The 17,744-nt window shown below is 36.7% G+C and overlaps 1 protein-coding gene across 1 annotated transcript in view; it reads left to right on the top strand.

Moving 5' to 3' along the window:
* CDC5L (cell division cycle 5 like) overlaps positions 1-17,744 on the top strand; it is a 64,960-nt gene that overhangs the window by 39,894 nt on the left and 7,322 nt on the right. Inside the window, 5 exon segments of the mRNA NM_001261272.1 lie at positions 388-550; positions 2,171-2,335; positions 3,854-3,934; positions 4,229-4,471; positions 7,453-7,650. Coding sequence (NP_001248201.1) covers positions 388-550; positions 2,171-2,335; positions 3,854-3,934; positions 4,229-4,471; positions 7,453-7,650 — 850 coding nt within the window.

Below are 17,744 nucleotides of genomic sequence, written 5' to 3'. Positions count from 1 at the left end.
AGGGTAGGAGACAAATATACACCAAACTCGAAGAGTCATCTGGGGTCATTGAGTGTGGTGGCCCACCTCCCTGCCCGCTGCATGTTCCTAGCCGCCCTAATGTGCCAAGAAAAAGTGGAAATAATGTTTAGTGGGCGCAGTTTAGGAAGGCAAGAAAATATCAAATATAGTGATTATTTTAAGTCAATAAAATAAAAATACCATGCTAGCTAGACCAAACATTGATTTTAACCTAGAGATCCTAACAAAACCAGCTAGACAGAATTTCTGAAATCTTTATTCCTTTTTTTTCTATATTTCCTGTGAAATAATTTATGTGAAAAACATTTGAAAGCACAATCTAAATATAAGTGGCACTTCTGTTAATTGGGATTCCTGTCTTTCTAGGACTCCTTCTAATGGAGCTGAAGGGCTGACTCCCCGGAGTGGAACAACTCCCAAACCGGTTATTAACTCTACCCCGGGTAGAACTCCTCTTCGAGACAAGTTAAACATTAATCCTGAGGATGGAATGGCAGACTATAGTGATCCCTCTTATGTGAAGCAGATGGTAAATGTCAATTCCCTTTTAATACTCTTAAATTTTTTTTTAATATCTCATGGGTGCCAAATTAAAATTTCTCCTGTTAGTGCATATCACGTATACCTTAAGAATCTATACACCTGTGGATGCCAGAAAAAGAGAATGATCTGTAAGACTTGATGAAAGGGAATATTTTGGGCTCAAAACCCATCTTTCTTTATGCTTACTAGGTTTGTGAATATTGATGCTTGTTGTTGATTTCACTGAAGTTTTCTTCAGCAAGGTGAGGTAGAAAGCTAATTGTAAAAGTTAAGTTTTGCTTCTGCCCGTGTTATTGCATTTATTACTTTGCTATTGGGCCTTATTACCTAATGCCACATAAATCATTGTGAAATTAAAAAGAAAAAAACTTCTAATTATACTGGCTTGTCTTCAGTTTAAAATTAATTCTAACTTCATATATATATTTGGTTGATTTATGTATGTTTCTTAAAGTTCAAATTGATATCAACTAAAGCCAACTCTGAATGGATACATAAGAATTAAACAGATTAAGAACCTCATGAGTGCGGAGTGTGCATTTGGACATTTGAGGGGATCTAAAGTTGAATATAGATGTCCTTTGTCCTGAGGAAATTTATATTCTGGGGAGATTGGCAGTACTAAACTAAGTCCAAAAATAATTGTAATATCAGAACAGAATAAGCCCTTTGAGTAAAGCCAATGTGCTTAGGGTAGTTAAAGAAGGGAATAATCACATTTGTTGGGTAACAGGAAAGCCTTATTGGAAGAGGTATGTTCCGAAGGAGGGTGGGGGCTGTCCCAGATGGAGACTACAATATGAGTAAGCACGGAGGATGTTTTAGACATAGCAACTCATCTGTTCCTCACACCTGGTACATGTCAGTACTGAGGATGGACTGGAAAACCTCTGGGTACCAGGAGGGTTTTTTGGGAACCAGGACTCTACTTTCTTTCGTCTGCATGGGATTTAGTATTTTTATTAACAATAAACATATACATACAAATTCAAGTATCTTTCAGAGTGGGTTTTATTAGTCCAAGGACAGACTAACTTTTGAACCTGTTCTTTTCATTTGCTGTTAACTTTCGGTGTCAGAAATGTGTTCCCTCAAATGAAAATTATAGTGGTCTTTTTTTCTGCCCTGGCCTCAAACCTCCTGTTGGAATATCCCAGAGTATCTTCAGTGATCACAAGTGAAAGTGTTTGATTGGTCTTAATGTTGGGAAGAAGAGGGGATAGAAAATAAACAAAAGCCTTGTCTTAGCTCTGAAGTCAGGATTATTTTTCTAGAATTAATATTAGGCTGATTTTTTTTGAGACTTTTTTTTCTCTGTCTATAATTTTTAATTTTTGTGGATACGTAGTAGGTGTATATGTTTATGGGGTATATGAGATATCTTGATACAGGCATGCATGTGTAATAATCACACCATGGAAAATGGGGTATGCATCCCCTCAAGCATTTAACCTTTGTGTTAGAAACCATCCAATTATTCTCTTAGTTATTTTAAATTGTACAGTTATTTTGACTAGACTGTTGTGCTATCAATTTTTAAGACTCATAAAATTCTGGTTGAATATTTAATATGCATGAATTGAGAAGGACCACTTCTTTTCTACAGGAAAGAGAATCTCGAGAACATCTCCGTTTAGGGTTGTTGGGCCTTCCTGCCCCTAAGAATGATTTTGAAATTGTTCTACCAGAAAATGCCGAGAAGGAGCTGGAAGAACGTGAAGTAGATGATACTTACATTGAAGATGCTGCCGATGTGGATGCTCGAAAGCAGGTGGGTAACTGTACTGAAAGAAGCGTGAGTTCGGCTGAATGTGTCAGTAGGCTCGAAGAATGAAGAACAGCCATTAAATGTCTCAAGATCTCTACCTAGTTCTTTTTAATATTGAAAAAACTTCTGAAGTAAATAATTTATGTCATTAATAATGTATCCTCACATAATTAATATACTCACAATATTTTGATGGACATTCTTAAAAATACATATATGGAAATTTAAATACATTTTGTCAAATTCATTATGCTTCTCTAAAATACACGTAGGTAGTCTTTTGGACATTGCTTCAATCTAGCAAAGAAAAGATGTTATCGGTTAGTCTTAAAAACAAATACATCTTGGTTTTTGGGTGGTACGATGGTACGAGCCTGTAGTCTCAGCTACTCAGGAGGCTAAGGTGGGAGGATCCTTTGGGCCCAGGAGTTTGAATCCAGTCCAACATAGTAAGACCTGTGTCTAAACTGGAGTTGGAAATTTAGATAGAGTATGTCAGAATAATATTAGTAACACTTTCTAGTAATATATCTTATACGTAATTACTTTCTCATTTGCACATAACAGCACAGTGATATAAATAGGATTGGTATTACAGGTTGAACATTGCTAATCCGAAAATCCAACATCTGAAATGCTCTAAAATTCAAAACTTTTTGAGTGCTGACGTGATGCTCAAAAGAAATGCTCATTGAAGCTTTTTGAATTAGAGTCAGTATAATGCAGATGTTCCAGAATCTGAAAAAATCAGAAATCCAAGATCCTCTGGTCCCAGATAGTTCTAATAAGGAATACTCAACAAGCTCAGATGAATTCAGGTCTCATGGTCTCAACTTTCTCAGGTCTAATAGTGGGTAAGTGGTGAATCCTAAACTAGAACTAATATTATATGACCTTTTTAGTAAGTCTTGCTGCAGTCCATTGCTGAATGATTTTAGGTACCTTTAATCTCAGGGGATTGGAGTGAGAATGACATCAATGGAAATAATATTTTAGAGGGGACCGATATGAATGTGCTTTTCAGTGGGAACAGAGGATGATACTTTTTGTGTTTAGTTCTCAGCTACTTTGAGTTACATTTACTCCTTCAGAAATGGCGTGAAATTTTAATGTGTTATCCCACATTATTCATAAGAATCAGGAAACTACATTTTTTGGCTGGCTTTTTGAATTAAGTCAGTAATTTTGGAGTGAAAGGGAAGAAAGAGTTGTGTCGTGGGAGTCTCTTTGGAGTTTAGGTTTTCCATTTAGATGAGAGAAGTTTGTTACGTGATGGATGGATCCATGAAAATTTGGAGAATGCTCTAGTAGACACTGGAAGCTCTTAGTTTCTATTATAATGAGAGTGAATAGACTGATTCATTTCTGTTGCCTTAGCATTGCCTTTCTACAAACTTAAACCAATTTCTAAACTTTAGCTATTGAACATACATAGTCTTACATACCAAAGTGTTTTTAGCTTTATTGAGAGGTATCAAATACGCTATAGCTGCAATAAAGGATATAAAAATCATTTTTTAGGCCATACGAGATGCAGAGCGTGTAAAGGAAATGAAACGAATGCATAAAGCTGTCCAGAAAGATCTGCCAAGACCATCAGAAGTAAGTGTTAGAATTTCTGGTTTAGGAAGTTTTAAGTTTCTTTTTATATGATTGCTGCTTTTTACATCATTCATAAAGACTATAAAACAAAATTTCATCTACTTTCTGGAATATAGCAAAGTAGTTCTCAAACCCAATCTTTAAAATGTTTCACTAGTACCAGAATTTAGAAGGAAAAAAGTAGAAATTGCTTTTGAAAATGTAAAACTGCTATTTAATTCGTGCTGTAACAGGTAATAACATTAATATATTGCAGTGATATGTTTGGTAATTGTATTTGTTTTAACATTTTAGGTAAATGAAACTATTCTAAGACCCTTAAATGTAGAACCGCCTTTAACAGATTTACAGAAAAGTGAAGAACTAATCAAAAAAGAAATGATCACAATGCTTCATTATGACCTTCTACATCACCCTTATGAACCATCTGGAAATAAAAAAGGCAAAACTGTAGGGTTTGGTACCAATAATTCAGAGCACATTACCTACCTGGAACATAATCCTTATGAGAAGTTCTCCAAAGAAGAGCTGAAAAAGGTATGATTGAGCTGGACTATTTCTTCTTGAGATTTAGGTATTTGTTAGGTGCTGTGTATCATGGACAAATAATGAACTTATTTTTCCCCATTGGTATTCATAAACAACTGAAATGTATGATTAGGAGATACATGTTTAGATTGTTATGAAGAAGACATACTTTAAATACCTCCATCCCCCATGTTTGGTGTGATAGACCTTTATCAAATAAACACCTGCAGGGTGTTTTTGGTTCATGGGTATTAATGGCTTGGTTGACAGTTGTTACAGTTGCCATTTTCTGTATTCAGCTCTGCTATCCCTGAATAAAAATTAGATGCAGATGCCTTTAGTACCTAAACCTCACTTATTTAGAATAATATGAAGAGGTAAGAAAGACTAATATAAACATGTTTATAGATTAAACCTTTTACTTATTGGAAAAAAGGAAGTATTTTTTTTTCTGACTATATTACCCTCACATGATTTCCCCCTACTCTTTTGGATAAGGACATGAAGACATGATTTCTTGTATGAAGTCTATGTCTGGTCTTTTCTTCTATATGCATTTTATTCCTTCTGTTTTGACAGAGCAAACAACTGTGATTGTAAATAGAAATCTCCATAATTGTATAAGAAGATACAGTGGGTCTCATAGTTGGAAGCAGAGTGGTCATTAGTTTAAAAGTCTTTTTTTCTTTAGTCTTCAGCCCTGAGGAGCAGTGATAGACCCATGGATTTGGAATGAGCTGCTGCATACTTAGAATGAAACAAACAAGATTCTTACAAAGTCTCCTGTCTTCCCTCCTGCATTTTTCCTCTTTCTTCCCTTCTCACAATTTCTTACTTTGTATTTTCTGTATTGCGTAACTAATACATATTTATTATAGGATTTTTAGAAAATAGAGGAAGGAGGGTTTCGATTTATATTTCAACAACTTGTCCCTGATTTCAGAGTAACTTTGAGTCACTCATTTTTTAGTAAGTGCAATAGGGAAACTGACATTGTTGAGTTGCCTCCTCTGTCGAGCACATGTAATCATTGAACTGGGATTGAAAATCAGGCTATGAAATTGATACTTGCACAGTTTCCTCTTTTTAAAGTGAAAATATGAGGGGAAGAGGAATTTAGGAAATAAATTTTCCTAAATTATATGTATGGAAACCTGAAACAAGGATCACGTTGTTGCTTTTGGAGATTCTGTAGAGGATAAACCCTAACACAGTTTTTGAAAAATGATAATTCTAAGTATTGGTCTGGAATTGTTTGAAACAAAGTAGCTTAAATATTCTCTCATATTTTATTTATCTGTGTATATTTCTCTTTGTTCCAAAAAGAATTTGAAGCAGCTATTTACTTAGCAGATTATTTATGGATAGTTTAAAGATAACTTACCCATATTCTCTCCTAAGATCGAACTTGTAAATTTTTATTGTGTACAGTTTCAGAGTGAAATAGCATTTCTCTTTTAATAAAGTGTCAGATTTTCTTTTTCTTTAATATACTTTCTTTAAGGTATGTTAAAATTGATTTGTTTCCATTATTTCCCTTAAGAGTTATTGTTTAAGTGTCCATTTTTTCTCCTATAGAGATGATTTTCCATTTTTTTGTTAAAATTGTTTATTGATAATTTCTCTTGATTTTATGGATTTTGATATGTTTATTTTTATTATTACTAGAAAGATTGAAAGCCTTCTGTAAGGCACAGAAGGTGGTTCCCAGTTTTTCATAAGCAGTGAAGCAAAGGGCTGGGAAAAAATTCATATGCTTATGGAATTCTTTGTGTCTGGCATTGGGCTAGGCTCTATAGTATATTGTTCACTTAATCCTAATAACAAACACGTCTGATCTAAGGTCAGCATCGTAATTGCTTGGAAAGGTATTTTTCAGCTTTCCAAGCTGAAAAATCCTGAGAAATGGGCTCAGATAAATTAAGCAAACTCAGAGAGATGCTTAAATGGTGAAGCTGTGATCTGAACCCAGGCCTGTCCAGCTTTCCCTCTCATTCTGTCATTTTACACTCTTTTCTTTAGTAGTGAACTAAGCTGGTTTATGATCTATCATCTGATTCGTGCCCCAGTTTCATTTTCTGGCAATGTCAGGGGCATTCCTTCAGGATGAGAAAAAAAGCCACGTGACAAAAAGACGCCTAGCTCCCCTTTACCATCACGTGAGGTCCTGCACGTACGGTGGAGTGGGAGAGTGGAAGGCACACACCCATTGGTGCCATTTGTATTCTGCCTCATGCTGCCTGCTAACGATGTGGTCTTAACAAGTTGTTGAATCTCTATGAGCCTTAGTTTCATGAGCCTTTTTTTTTTTTTTTTTGAGACCGAGTCTCGCTCTGTTGTACAGGCTGGAGTGCAGTGGCGTGATCCCAGCTCACTGCAACCTCCACCTCCTGGGTTCAAGTGATTCTTGTGCCTCAGCCTCCCAAGTAGCTAGGATTACAGGCGTGTGCCACCACACCCTGCTAATTTTTGTGTTTTTAGTAGACACGAAGTTTTGCTGTGTTAGCCAGGCTGTCTTGAACTCCTGGCCTCTTTATCCGCCCACCTCAGCCTCCCAAAGTGCTAGGATTACAGGAGTGAGCCACTGTGCCCGGCCTAATTTCATTAGCTTTTAAATGAGGTTAATATTGGCTAATTTGTAAAGTGATTGTGATCTTTGGATATAATGTAGGTAAAACTTTTAAACCTAGTTTCTCACACACAGTAGGTACCTGAGAAATGATAACTGCTGTTATAGTGAGTGAAAGCAAAGGATGTTTATACTTTCGAGGAAACATGGATGCTTGACTTTTAAAAAGCAGTCTGCATTGACTCAAAGGCTTCTGAGGCTATTTTTCCTAGGTATTGTTATCACCCCTTCCAAAAAACAACCAATCACGTCTCCTTGGCTTTGGCTCAAGGAAGGAGGGAAAAAATTAGTCTTCTAAAGCTCTCTGGATATGGCAAGTGTTTGTAGTACTTAAACTTACTGTAATTATTATTGTAAACAGGCCCAGGATGTTTTGGTGCAGGAGATGGAAGTGGTTAAACAAGGAATGAGCCATGGAGAACTCTCAAGTGAAGCCTATAACCAGGTGTGGGAAGAATGCTACAGTCAAGTTTTATATCTTCCTGGGCAGAGCCGCTACACACGGGCCAATCTGGCTAGTAAAAAGGACAGAATTGAATCACTTGAAAAGAGGCTCGAGGTTGGTATCCTTTCAAAATTTTAATTGTAAATGTACTTTGATTGAGATAATGAACCAGATAATGCCACTGGAGACAATCTCAGAAAAATACACCTGAGGTGCTTATTGCCTTTTTGGTTCTTGGAGAAAAGTACACTTAAGTGTTGGATCTTCCTTGGCCTTGTTCATTGTTTTTGTTTATTTTATTTTATTTTTTTAAAGAATTGTTGACCTTCATGACTAAAGAGTACCCTGCAAGTTGACCAGAGGTCAATCAGAACCTTTAGATGTGGGACCAAGGAGCCAAGAAACCAACACTAGTCACTCAGAACAGTGCAGGTCATTGCTAGCATAGCCTGTTTTCTCTAAAAAGGAATCTCAACAGTACCAAGGAGTTTTATTTTTATAGCAAAGAGAGCACATTTACAAAACTTAAATACAATTCTGTTCATCCTTGGATTACTGTGAGTTTGAGTTAGGGAGGGCAGAGCTGGATTCTCTAGACAGTGGCTTCCATGATTTTCCATGTCTGTGAAAATGTTGAAAACATACTAGATGCGTATATTTTCAACAGGACATGTGGTTTCTTAATTTAGTCTTCATATTTTGAATTCCAGAATCTGTGTAGGCATTTTGCCAATGGCATGTAATTGTGGTTCACAGGCCACCAGGCTGCCTTGTGCATTTTTATTTTTGAGACCGAGTCTCAGTCTGTTGCCAGGCTGCAATGCATTGGTGCAATCTCGGCTCACTCCAACCCCCACTTCCCAGGTTCAAGCGATTCTCCTGCCACAGCCTCCCTAGTAGCTGGGACTACAGGCACGCGCCACCACGCCCAGTTAATTTTTGTATTTTTAGTAGAGACGGGGTTTCACTGTGTTGGCCAGGATGGTCTTGATCTCTTGACCTCGTGATTCACCCACCTCAACCTCCCAAAGTGCTGGGATTACAGGCATGAGCCACCGCGCCCGGCCACGCCTTGTGCATTCTTAATGGTAATCTTTAGGGGCATTTCTAAGGCCAAGGTGGGATGGGAGAGAAGGGGTACTTCAGGCAGTCATATATAGAAAATGGGCTTGGTTTCCTCTTCTATGTGATTACCAGTTTCTCTTTACAAAAAGCACATTTGAAAATATTTTTATTTAGGGTTAAAGCCAGAGTAGTAAAATCACTTGGGGTGATTGGGGCTCTATGGGGCTGGGGAAATGAGCAGGAAAAAGCAGTATCTTTTAATTTGAGTTATTCTGAGTTTTAATTTAACCTTTAAGATCACATACATATAGGCAGCTGATGGTTAATGCCTGTGAACCTCTTTTTTTCTCAGTTAGTGAGAAATGACTGGTTCTGAAGTAATTCTCATCTTGGGTAAAATCTTAGCAGTTCAGTGCTGCTAATTATTCGTGTTACCAACTTCCAGCAGGGTGTGCTGTTGCTCTGTGTTACGGTTCAGCGTTAAAGCCAGGGAAGATAGAACATCAGTGGTTAAATTGTAAGTTACAGTTTTTGGTTGTGTAGACTTCGTTTCTTATAAATGGTAGTTAGCAGTGTAATTGTGATCTGAGGTCAGCATCATCACTGATTGAAAAGCTATTTGGAAAGCTTCTTTGTATCATTTATATATAAATACTTAGGTTTCTTATTTAGTATGAAAATCTTCTCATTTGAGGGGGGTAAACTCTATTTGCCGCAAATGGCAAGGACGTTTTGTGCTTTTTAAAATGGTAGAAAATTTTTTTCTCCCTAAATCTCATTTACTTTGTTGAGGCACTAACTTTCATGACAGCAAATAAATGTGTCACAGAGTGAGTGGTGCCATAAAGTACAGTAATTTTTATTTCTGTGTTGAATTGGTCTTATGAATTTTAAAGGGAAAAATACTGAAAGAACTACTCCTGTTCTTTTGGAGATTTATTTGGGTCGTTTATGAGCAACCATTAAAAACATGTGGTTCTCTTTGTTCAGTTCAGTACCAGGAACTGAAATCTTCCGTTGAACTATTTTTGTTGAAGGATTGGTGATTTTGGAGAATATTCATAAAGCAGTCTGAAGTCATTTTTCTTTTCTTGACTCTTGGATAACTTACTTTATTGTTTACCCAGCTAGTTACTTTTAAAGAATACTTAATCAGGTCCTTTAATTTAGCAAACTGTGCTTATTTCAAATGAAAGTTCATGAAATCTTTTAAAAAAAGAAAAGCAGCTCAAAGACCCGAATAAACAAACCCCCATTTTATTTGTATCCATCCCTAATTCAGAACTAGGTTTCTTTTAGCTTGTTTTAGTTTTTGAAGACACAGTTCTACTGGTTTGAAATACATAAATATTTTATTTCAGTTGTGGTAATTCTTTCATTTCAGTTGATTGCTAAATTATAAACATTATTCAAAGTTTGTTGTGGGGAAGGAACTCCAGTTATATTGTATAAACTAAATGCTGTACTTAAATTATCCTTTCCACTCTTAGGTTCAGGAGATAAGCCCTCCTCTGTAAGCACTGTATGCCATGGCTGCCAGTGTGTTCGATTTTTGCTGTCATGAACTTTGGAACCGTGAATCTAAATTATGGCCCTATCACTGCCTATCAAGCAAGATGAAATCCAGCTTTGTCGTGGCTGGTGTCTCCTGAATGGATTAAAAAAAAAAATTCCCTGAGGTTTACATTGGAGGTCGTCTTTGAGCCATTCATTACTCAGGATTAATATTTGAAACTTTAGCACTTAAATGAAAATCCTTAAGATACTCATTTAAAACTAATAGAACCATCTCAGATTTTATGTAGAATGTGGTAGAGGATGTGTGTGAGCAAGGAGTTTGTTAAATAAATAGAATCAGAATGTAGTTACAGGTCAGAAATAAGTGGAAAAGGCTTCTGAATTGTAACCAAGTCCATGTATTTTATTCTGCTTTGGAGGCAGAATTAAGTTTAGAACCTTGCCAGACTTTTGTGTGTAAAATAAGACAGCAAGAGCAAACACAGCAATGACAGTTAATATAAGGAAAGGAAAAGTTATGAGAGCATACCATGCTGAGGCCATTTTTACATGGTGGCAAAAAGCCCAGTGTATTTTAATAGCTTTAAAGGCACTAAGATACATTGTACGGGAGTAAAGTGATTGCTATTTATAGTGGTATCCCAAATTAATAAGAAAAACTTTATTTCTTTTCAGTGTCATTTTTTTTTTTTTCAAAGGGAGGGATGGCTGTAATTCAGTGTAGAAAACATTTTCACAAATGGTTAAAAATAAAAGAGCTTTAGTACTTTTATTTATTCACACGTTCAGTAATTATTACTGCCTATCTACCATGTACTGGACACTGTTCTAGGTCCTGGGATAACAGCAAGGAACAAGGCAGACAAGTTCTCTGGGTTTGTGGGCTTCAGTTACCTGGAAAATGCTTAATGTGGAGAACCTCATTTTCTGATGATGCCAGATAAATGAGTCATTACTGTATTTGGGAAGTGCAAATAGAATTTGAAGTGTTCTAATTTGTTTCTACTTTAAGTGGAAATAGGAAATCATCTGAAGACATAATTATTTTGAGTGAAATAATTTCCAGTAGGTGCAAAAGTGAAATGAGAAGTCTGAATTTAGGCCTGCCATTAAATTTAATAGTATTTGAAATAGTATCTAAACTGCTGTGTTGAGGAAGTTTGGCTGAAAAGTGGATTTTGTCATGTTAGCTATAAAAATGGAAAGGCTTTCCTTAGAGATAGAAAGTAGGTCCAGAAGTAATACTACTTCTCCCTGTAATTTACTGGCACAGTCAACTGTAGTCAAGAAATATTATATAACATTGACTTCTTAGAAGTAAAGTAACTTAAAAAACACAGATAACACACTTAAAATCCTTTTCAGTGTATTTGTAGCTCTTATGGGGACCCCTGACTTGTCTGAAGGTTATATTTCTACAAAATTGGCTGCACAGTAGATCTCATTTTCTCAGTGATTTTCATTATAAAGTCAGATATTTTTACACAGGAAAAAATTTCCTTAATACTTTAAAGAGGGAAAACTTAGGGCAAGGATTTAGTTAGTAGACAGTTCTGGGTAGAGGGCTATATGTTGTCAGATATCAGCAGGTTTATGCTTATGTTGCCTTGTGTAGGGGTGGGGGAAGTGACCTGTGGTACAGGAGAGGAGTTCACAGTACTTTGGAATACTCTCTGTTTCCCAAATTCTGTTCTCTGCCATGACCCTTAAAGGCACTGACGGATTTCGTAGTTGTCTCTGGTAAGAACTTTATGAGCTGGACCAGAGATCTTGATATAACCAGGTTGCTTCTGTTATGCCTCAACATGAATTGAATTTGTTTTATGCAGTTGACGTGTTTCACTTCCTAATGTATGCGGATGTAAAGTGCTCTTGTATTGCTTTGTTCGTGTATTACTGTCCTTGGAAAGGTTTTTAGTAAGGTTTTGCCTTCCTGGTTAGCGTACTTTTCAGGGATGCAGTCTGATGGTTGCTAACTCATAGATGCAAACAATAATTACTTTCTTGGACCTGCATCTCATCAGAGTAGAGTAGGTTCACTGATAAAAATGCTGGTAAGTGGTATAGAGATTAAAGGAGAATCACTCATGGACTCCTGTTGTTTGCAAACGTTTTGGTGATTGAACCACATCTTGACTATTATATGGGATCATATTGCTGAATGATGGACTGGCAAGTGGAGCTCCCATTGACTGTGTATTTATTTTGGGTATCCTTAAACCTGTTTTTCCAGTGGGATAAGGTTATATTCTGGGCCCCCAAGCAAGAGTTTCAGTGAGGGGTGCTCTTAATGTTTCTGAAGCTCACTGTAACGGACTTTTACTGAAGACAGTATTGGAGACCCAAGGATAATGTGTTTATTTTGGAATTACTTAAGCTTAGTAACCTTAACAAACTTAGTGAGCTTGAAAGTAACAATTACACTTTTATAAGTCCCATACAGCTCCCTTTTGTAATGACCCGAGGAAACACTTAGGTTCCACTGATTCATCTCCTGGGGACCATCAGTTTTCCATTGGTCTCTGGCCAGTCTTTTTTAGACAGTTTCTCTTCTATGCATTTCAAAAAATAACATTTCTAGGCGTCTTTCTATAAATAATACCTGTGCTTTGTAGAAGTTTTAAAAGAAATAGAAAACATAAAGAAGAAAAGGAACCTACTATCCAGACATAATCACCGTAAACATTGTAGTGCATATATGCACACACTCCCCCACATACTTCCATATATCTTTTTTTTTTTTTTTAATGTTTGGATGAAGGTGTTTAAAACTAAACTGGGATCATCATATTCTACATTTTTCATTTAATAGTTGTAAATATGATTAAACACTAGTTATATTCCACCCTACTTGTAAAAAAGTGGTAAATGCAACCTTTTTTCTATACATTTTTTTGAGAGATGTTTGTTTTCTTATAGTTTTATAGCTTGTTAATAAAAGAATTTAGAATTTTAAAATACAAACTGAGGAAAGGAAAAACTTCTCAGGTGTCAAAATTCTTATAAGTGGGTACATATAGGTGAGAGTCTAAATCAGGGAAAGAATGATGGGCAGAATCGCTAATTAAGGTCTTATTTCTTGTTTACATGTGTCTAGAATAATTTCTTTTTCGGGGAGCTGTCTGATGGCATTTAAGCTGTTCAGTTCCACAGCTTAAATTTTTTCAGGCATGTTTGCATTTCAGGGGCTGAGCCAAGGAGGACATTCGGTTTATTAGCAGTGGTGTGGCAAATGTATTGGACTTTAAGTGGGGCCCAGCTGCATTCCATCATCCCCTGGTGGCTGTGGCCTAGGGCAAGCCACAGAGCCACTCGGTGATGATGCCAGCAGTTGTGCCCTACTTAACCTCTCTGGGTCTTATATTTCCTTATCTGTAAAATTGGGTAATAGTTTTTTTTTTTTTTTTTGAGATGGAGTTTTGCTCCTGTTGCCTAGGCTGGAGTTCTATGGCACGATCGCGGCTCACTGCAACCTCTGCCTCCAGGGGTCAGGCAGTTCTCTTGCCTCAGCCTCCCAAGTAGCTGAGATGACAGACGCCTGCCACCACGCTTGGCTAATTTTGGTATTTTAGTTGAGACGAGTTTCAACATATTGGTCAGGCTGGTCTTGAATTCCTGACCTCAAGTGATCCACCCACCTTGGCCTCCCAGAGTGCTGGGATTACAGGTGTGAGCCAGCCGTGCCCGGCTGAGTAATCGTTTTTGTTTGATGGAAGTGTGAGTTTGAGATAATGTAAGATTAAATGAGATACTGTGTGATTAGCGAATAGCAGGTTTTAGTAAATGGGAATTCTCCCATGTCTCTTCAAATCTATATCACCCTTAGAGTTTCCTAATTGGATCATACTTGGTTTGATACTATGAGGTATTAGGAACTAACCTCACTTTAAACAATCAGGTGGCTAAGTTTTTATATTCTGTAAATTTTGAGGAAAGTCTGAAATTCGAGACATGGGCTGATTTTAGGAGAGAGATTGTACTGAGTGAGGCTTAAAACTCAGATTTTGGTTAGTGTAAATAGATTTTTACATCATTGTGGATTTTAATCTAACATTTCATGTATACATTTTGGTGTGTTGAAATAGTTGACATACTTGTAAATTTTAATGTCTCGTTATATTTCATTACATTGATGTTTCATGGTTTGTGATGTATGGTCTTGAGAAAGTAGCCTTTAGAGTAGATACAGTATTGAATTTGACTTTTAAAATATCTTTTGGCCGGGCGTGGTGGCTCATGCCTGTAATCCCAGCACTTTGAGAGACCAAGGTGGGCGGATCACAAGGTCAGGAGATTGAGACCATCATGGCTAACACGGTGAAACCCTGTCTCTACTAAAAATATTTAAAAAAATTAGCCGGGTGTGGTGGCGGGTGCCTGTAGCCAGCTACTTGGGAGGCTGAGGCAGGAGAATGGCATGAAGCCCGGAGGTGGAGCTTGCAGTGAGCCAAGATCCCACCACTGCACTCCAGCCTGCTAACAGAGCGAGACTCCGTCTCAAAAAAAAAAAAAAAAAAATTTCTTTTGTTGCAAGAATTTTCAAATGTACCCCAAAGTATACTGGTGTAATGAATCTTCATGTATTCTCACCCGGCTATGACAGTCATCAATCATAGCCACTCTTGTTTCCCCTATTATCCCCCCTTCCACTATTACTTTGAAGCAAATTTGAAGCAAATTTTAGATACTGTATTATGAAATAGAATTATGATGCGTAAAATTTGTCAGCTTGGTCTTCCTACCGATTTGTATGTGGATATATTCTTAACTTCTTTCTTTGAATTGAAGTTTACCCTTTCATATTTGATCAAGTCAGCTTTAATTGTATCCAGTGTTGGTCTACTTTAAATTCCTATTAGTGACAGTGAACTTCATTTTATTTAAGACTATTAGAAATTTTGTGCCAGTACATATTTAAAGCACAGTGTGGTGGCTTCTAAAGCAAGGTGTCCATCAGGGCAGTTGCTAGTGCTTGTTTTAAAAAACTAATTTAGAAATCTGAATCTGGTTAAATCTGAGTCTGATTTTTCCTTTTTATTTGAATTTTAGGAAATAAAATTTTGTGCTGTCTTGCACCTCAGTGTTGTTTCTGTGTGTGGATGGGTGTTGGGAGGAGCTGGGCTGATTTAAGCTAGTCCTGTCCCTGTATGCATGTACATTTCATGCGTGAGGTTTATTGGCTCGAAAAAGACCAGAAACTGTAGATTAGGATTTTTCCTTAAAGCATATTGAGCAATCATAGGTTGAGCATTTTACAAAGCATGCAGATATCTTCCTTCATGTTTTAATAATCAAATGACAGACGTAAGATAACTAAGTTCAACTTGAATATTAAAAGCTGTATTCCATTTCTTCTTTATATGTTTAATGGCTATATAGTTATTTGGCTAAATTAATTTTTTTCTGTGCTTAATTTTTGTACAACTTATGTTCATATTTGCTTGGAACTTTAGCACAATATTTGAGCCAGAAGACTTACAAAGCTTGAGCTAAATGAAATAAAATGATTGTGAAATAAATGGCATTAAATGAAATAAAATGGCATTAAATGAAAGCTAACAACTTTGAAGTTTTAAAATCTCTGATGGTTTGAGAATAATAAGTGACTCCACTGGATGAGGTGAGGTAGTTCCAAGATACAGGGTACTGATAATACTAAATGTACCTTGATGACTAATTAAGCAGTTTCTGAGTATGGATGTTATGCTCTTACACCAAACTGGAAATGGACTATCCACAGAGCACAGTGTATAGATAATTGAGTTATCTTAATGAATGAAAATATTAATTCATATGACTAATTTTTAAAAAGCATTGTATGTATTAATTTGAAATTATTTGCTCTTAAGGTTTTGGAATGTGTGTTTGAATCCAGATATGATTGGAGTATGTAATAATGGGTATTCTTAGAACATGCTGAGTTGTTTTTCTTTTTTGGAGATAGGGTCTTGCTCTGTTGACCAGGCTGGAGTGCAGTGACGTGATCATGGCTCACTGCTGCCTCCAACTTCCCAGGCTTGGGTGATTCCTGCCTCAGTCTCCCAAGTAGCTAGAACCACAGGCATGCGACACTATGTCTGGCTAATTTATATATTTTTTGAAAGACAGTGTTTCACTGTGTTGTCCAGGTCGGTCTCGAACTCCTGGGCTCTAAGCAATCCACCTGCCTTGGCCTCCCAAAGTGCTAGGATTACAGGCGTGAACCACTGTTGCCTGGCTGAACATGTTAAATTATAGAATAAGGAACTTGAGTATAACTTGATGGATTTAGTTGCTCATATGTTATCGGAAATGAGGACTTTTTGGTAGATATAGTTGAGAAAACAACTGATACCTAGCTTCTGTAATGACTCTGGCTGAAACAGAGTTTGACATCCTAATTGCCTGTTAGAATCTTACGGGAGCTTTTAAGGACACAAAGATCTGAGGCCATTTAAATCAGAGTCTCTTGAGTTAGGGCACTGGTGAGTTTAGCTGTGGTTGAAAACCACTGGCTTAAAAAGACATACTCCAGAAATATTTGAAGTGGAAAAGAGTGAGTACGAATTATCATCTTCTCCCCTTAATGGTGTCATAAAATTTATGTGGCTGGCAGAAGTTTTTTTTTTTTTTTTTAACTCTAAATCCATCCCACTACCACCTTTCTAGAACTTATACTCAGAAAGTACTGCTTTTGATTTCTGGGGAAAAATATTTTTGCATTTACTGTACAGAAGAATTGAAGATGAGGATTTTTTTTTTTTTTTCTCCTGTGGAGGTAGTGTTTCTGTTCCCTGTACACCTTATGTTTATAATATCCTTACTGAGATATAAATTACATACCATAAAGTGAAGACCATTTAAAGTGTGTAGTTCAGTGGCTTTTAGTAAATTCACATAGTTGTGCAACTATTATTAGAACATTTTCATCACCTCAGAAACAGATTCTTTATCAGCAGTTACTCCCCATTCCCCCCAACCTGCCCACCCCTAGGCAACCATTAATCTACTTTTTGTATCTGTAGATTTGTCTGTTTTGGATATTTCACATAAGTGGAATCATATAATATGTGATGGGTCTTTTGTGATGGGCTTCTTTCATTTAACATAATGTTTTCAGAGTTCATCCATGTGGTAGCATATATTAGTATTTCTTTTTCTGGCTGAGTACCATTTCATTGTGTGGATAATACCACAGTTTGTTTATCCATTTGTCAGTTGATGGATATTTGGGTTGCTTCAGCTTTTACCTATTATGAATAATGTTGCTATGAACATTTGTGTACAGGTTTTCGTGTGGACATGTTTTCATTTCTCTTGGGAAATGCTAGGAGTGCAATTCTTGGATCAAATACTTAGATACTTCCTTCACCTTATTTGAACTTCAGGGTTAGAAAGTCTTCCCATAGAGTTGGGAAGCACCGCGAGTCCATGTTCTAACACTATTTTTACACTGTAGGACAGAGGTCCAGTGTGTGTTATTTGGTCTTGTGGTCCACAAGGGGCAAACTCCTCACTTAAAAGAAGGACCAACTGTTTTTCCTTGCTGTGTTTCCAGGAAAGGGTCCATGTAGACTTATATTGAAGTTGGAATTTTAATGAAGTTTTTAAAGCCTCATCCTTTTACCCCTTAGTTATTAGGGAAA

Source organism: Macaca mulatta, chromosome 4 (assembly GCF_049350105.2).
Source record: "Macaca mulatta isolate MMU2019108-1 chromosome 4, T2T-MMU8v2.0, whole genome shotgun sequence".
NCBI lineage: Eukaryota > Metazoa > Chordata > Mammalia > Primates > Cercopithecidae > Macaca > Macaca mulatta.
Note: the sequence above shows the minus strand (reverse complement) of the source record. Positions and strands in the feature narration are given on the sequence as shown.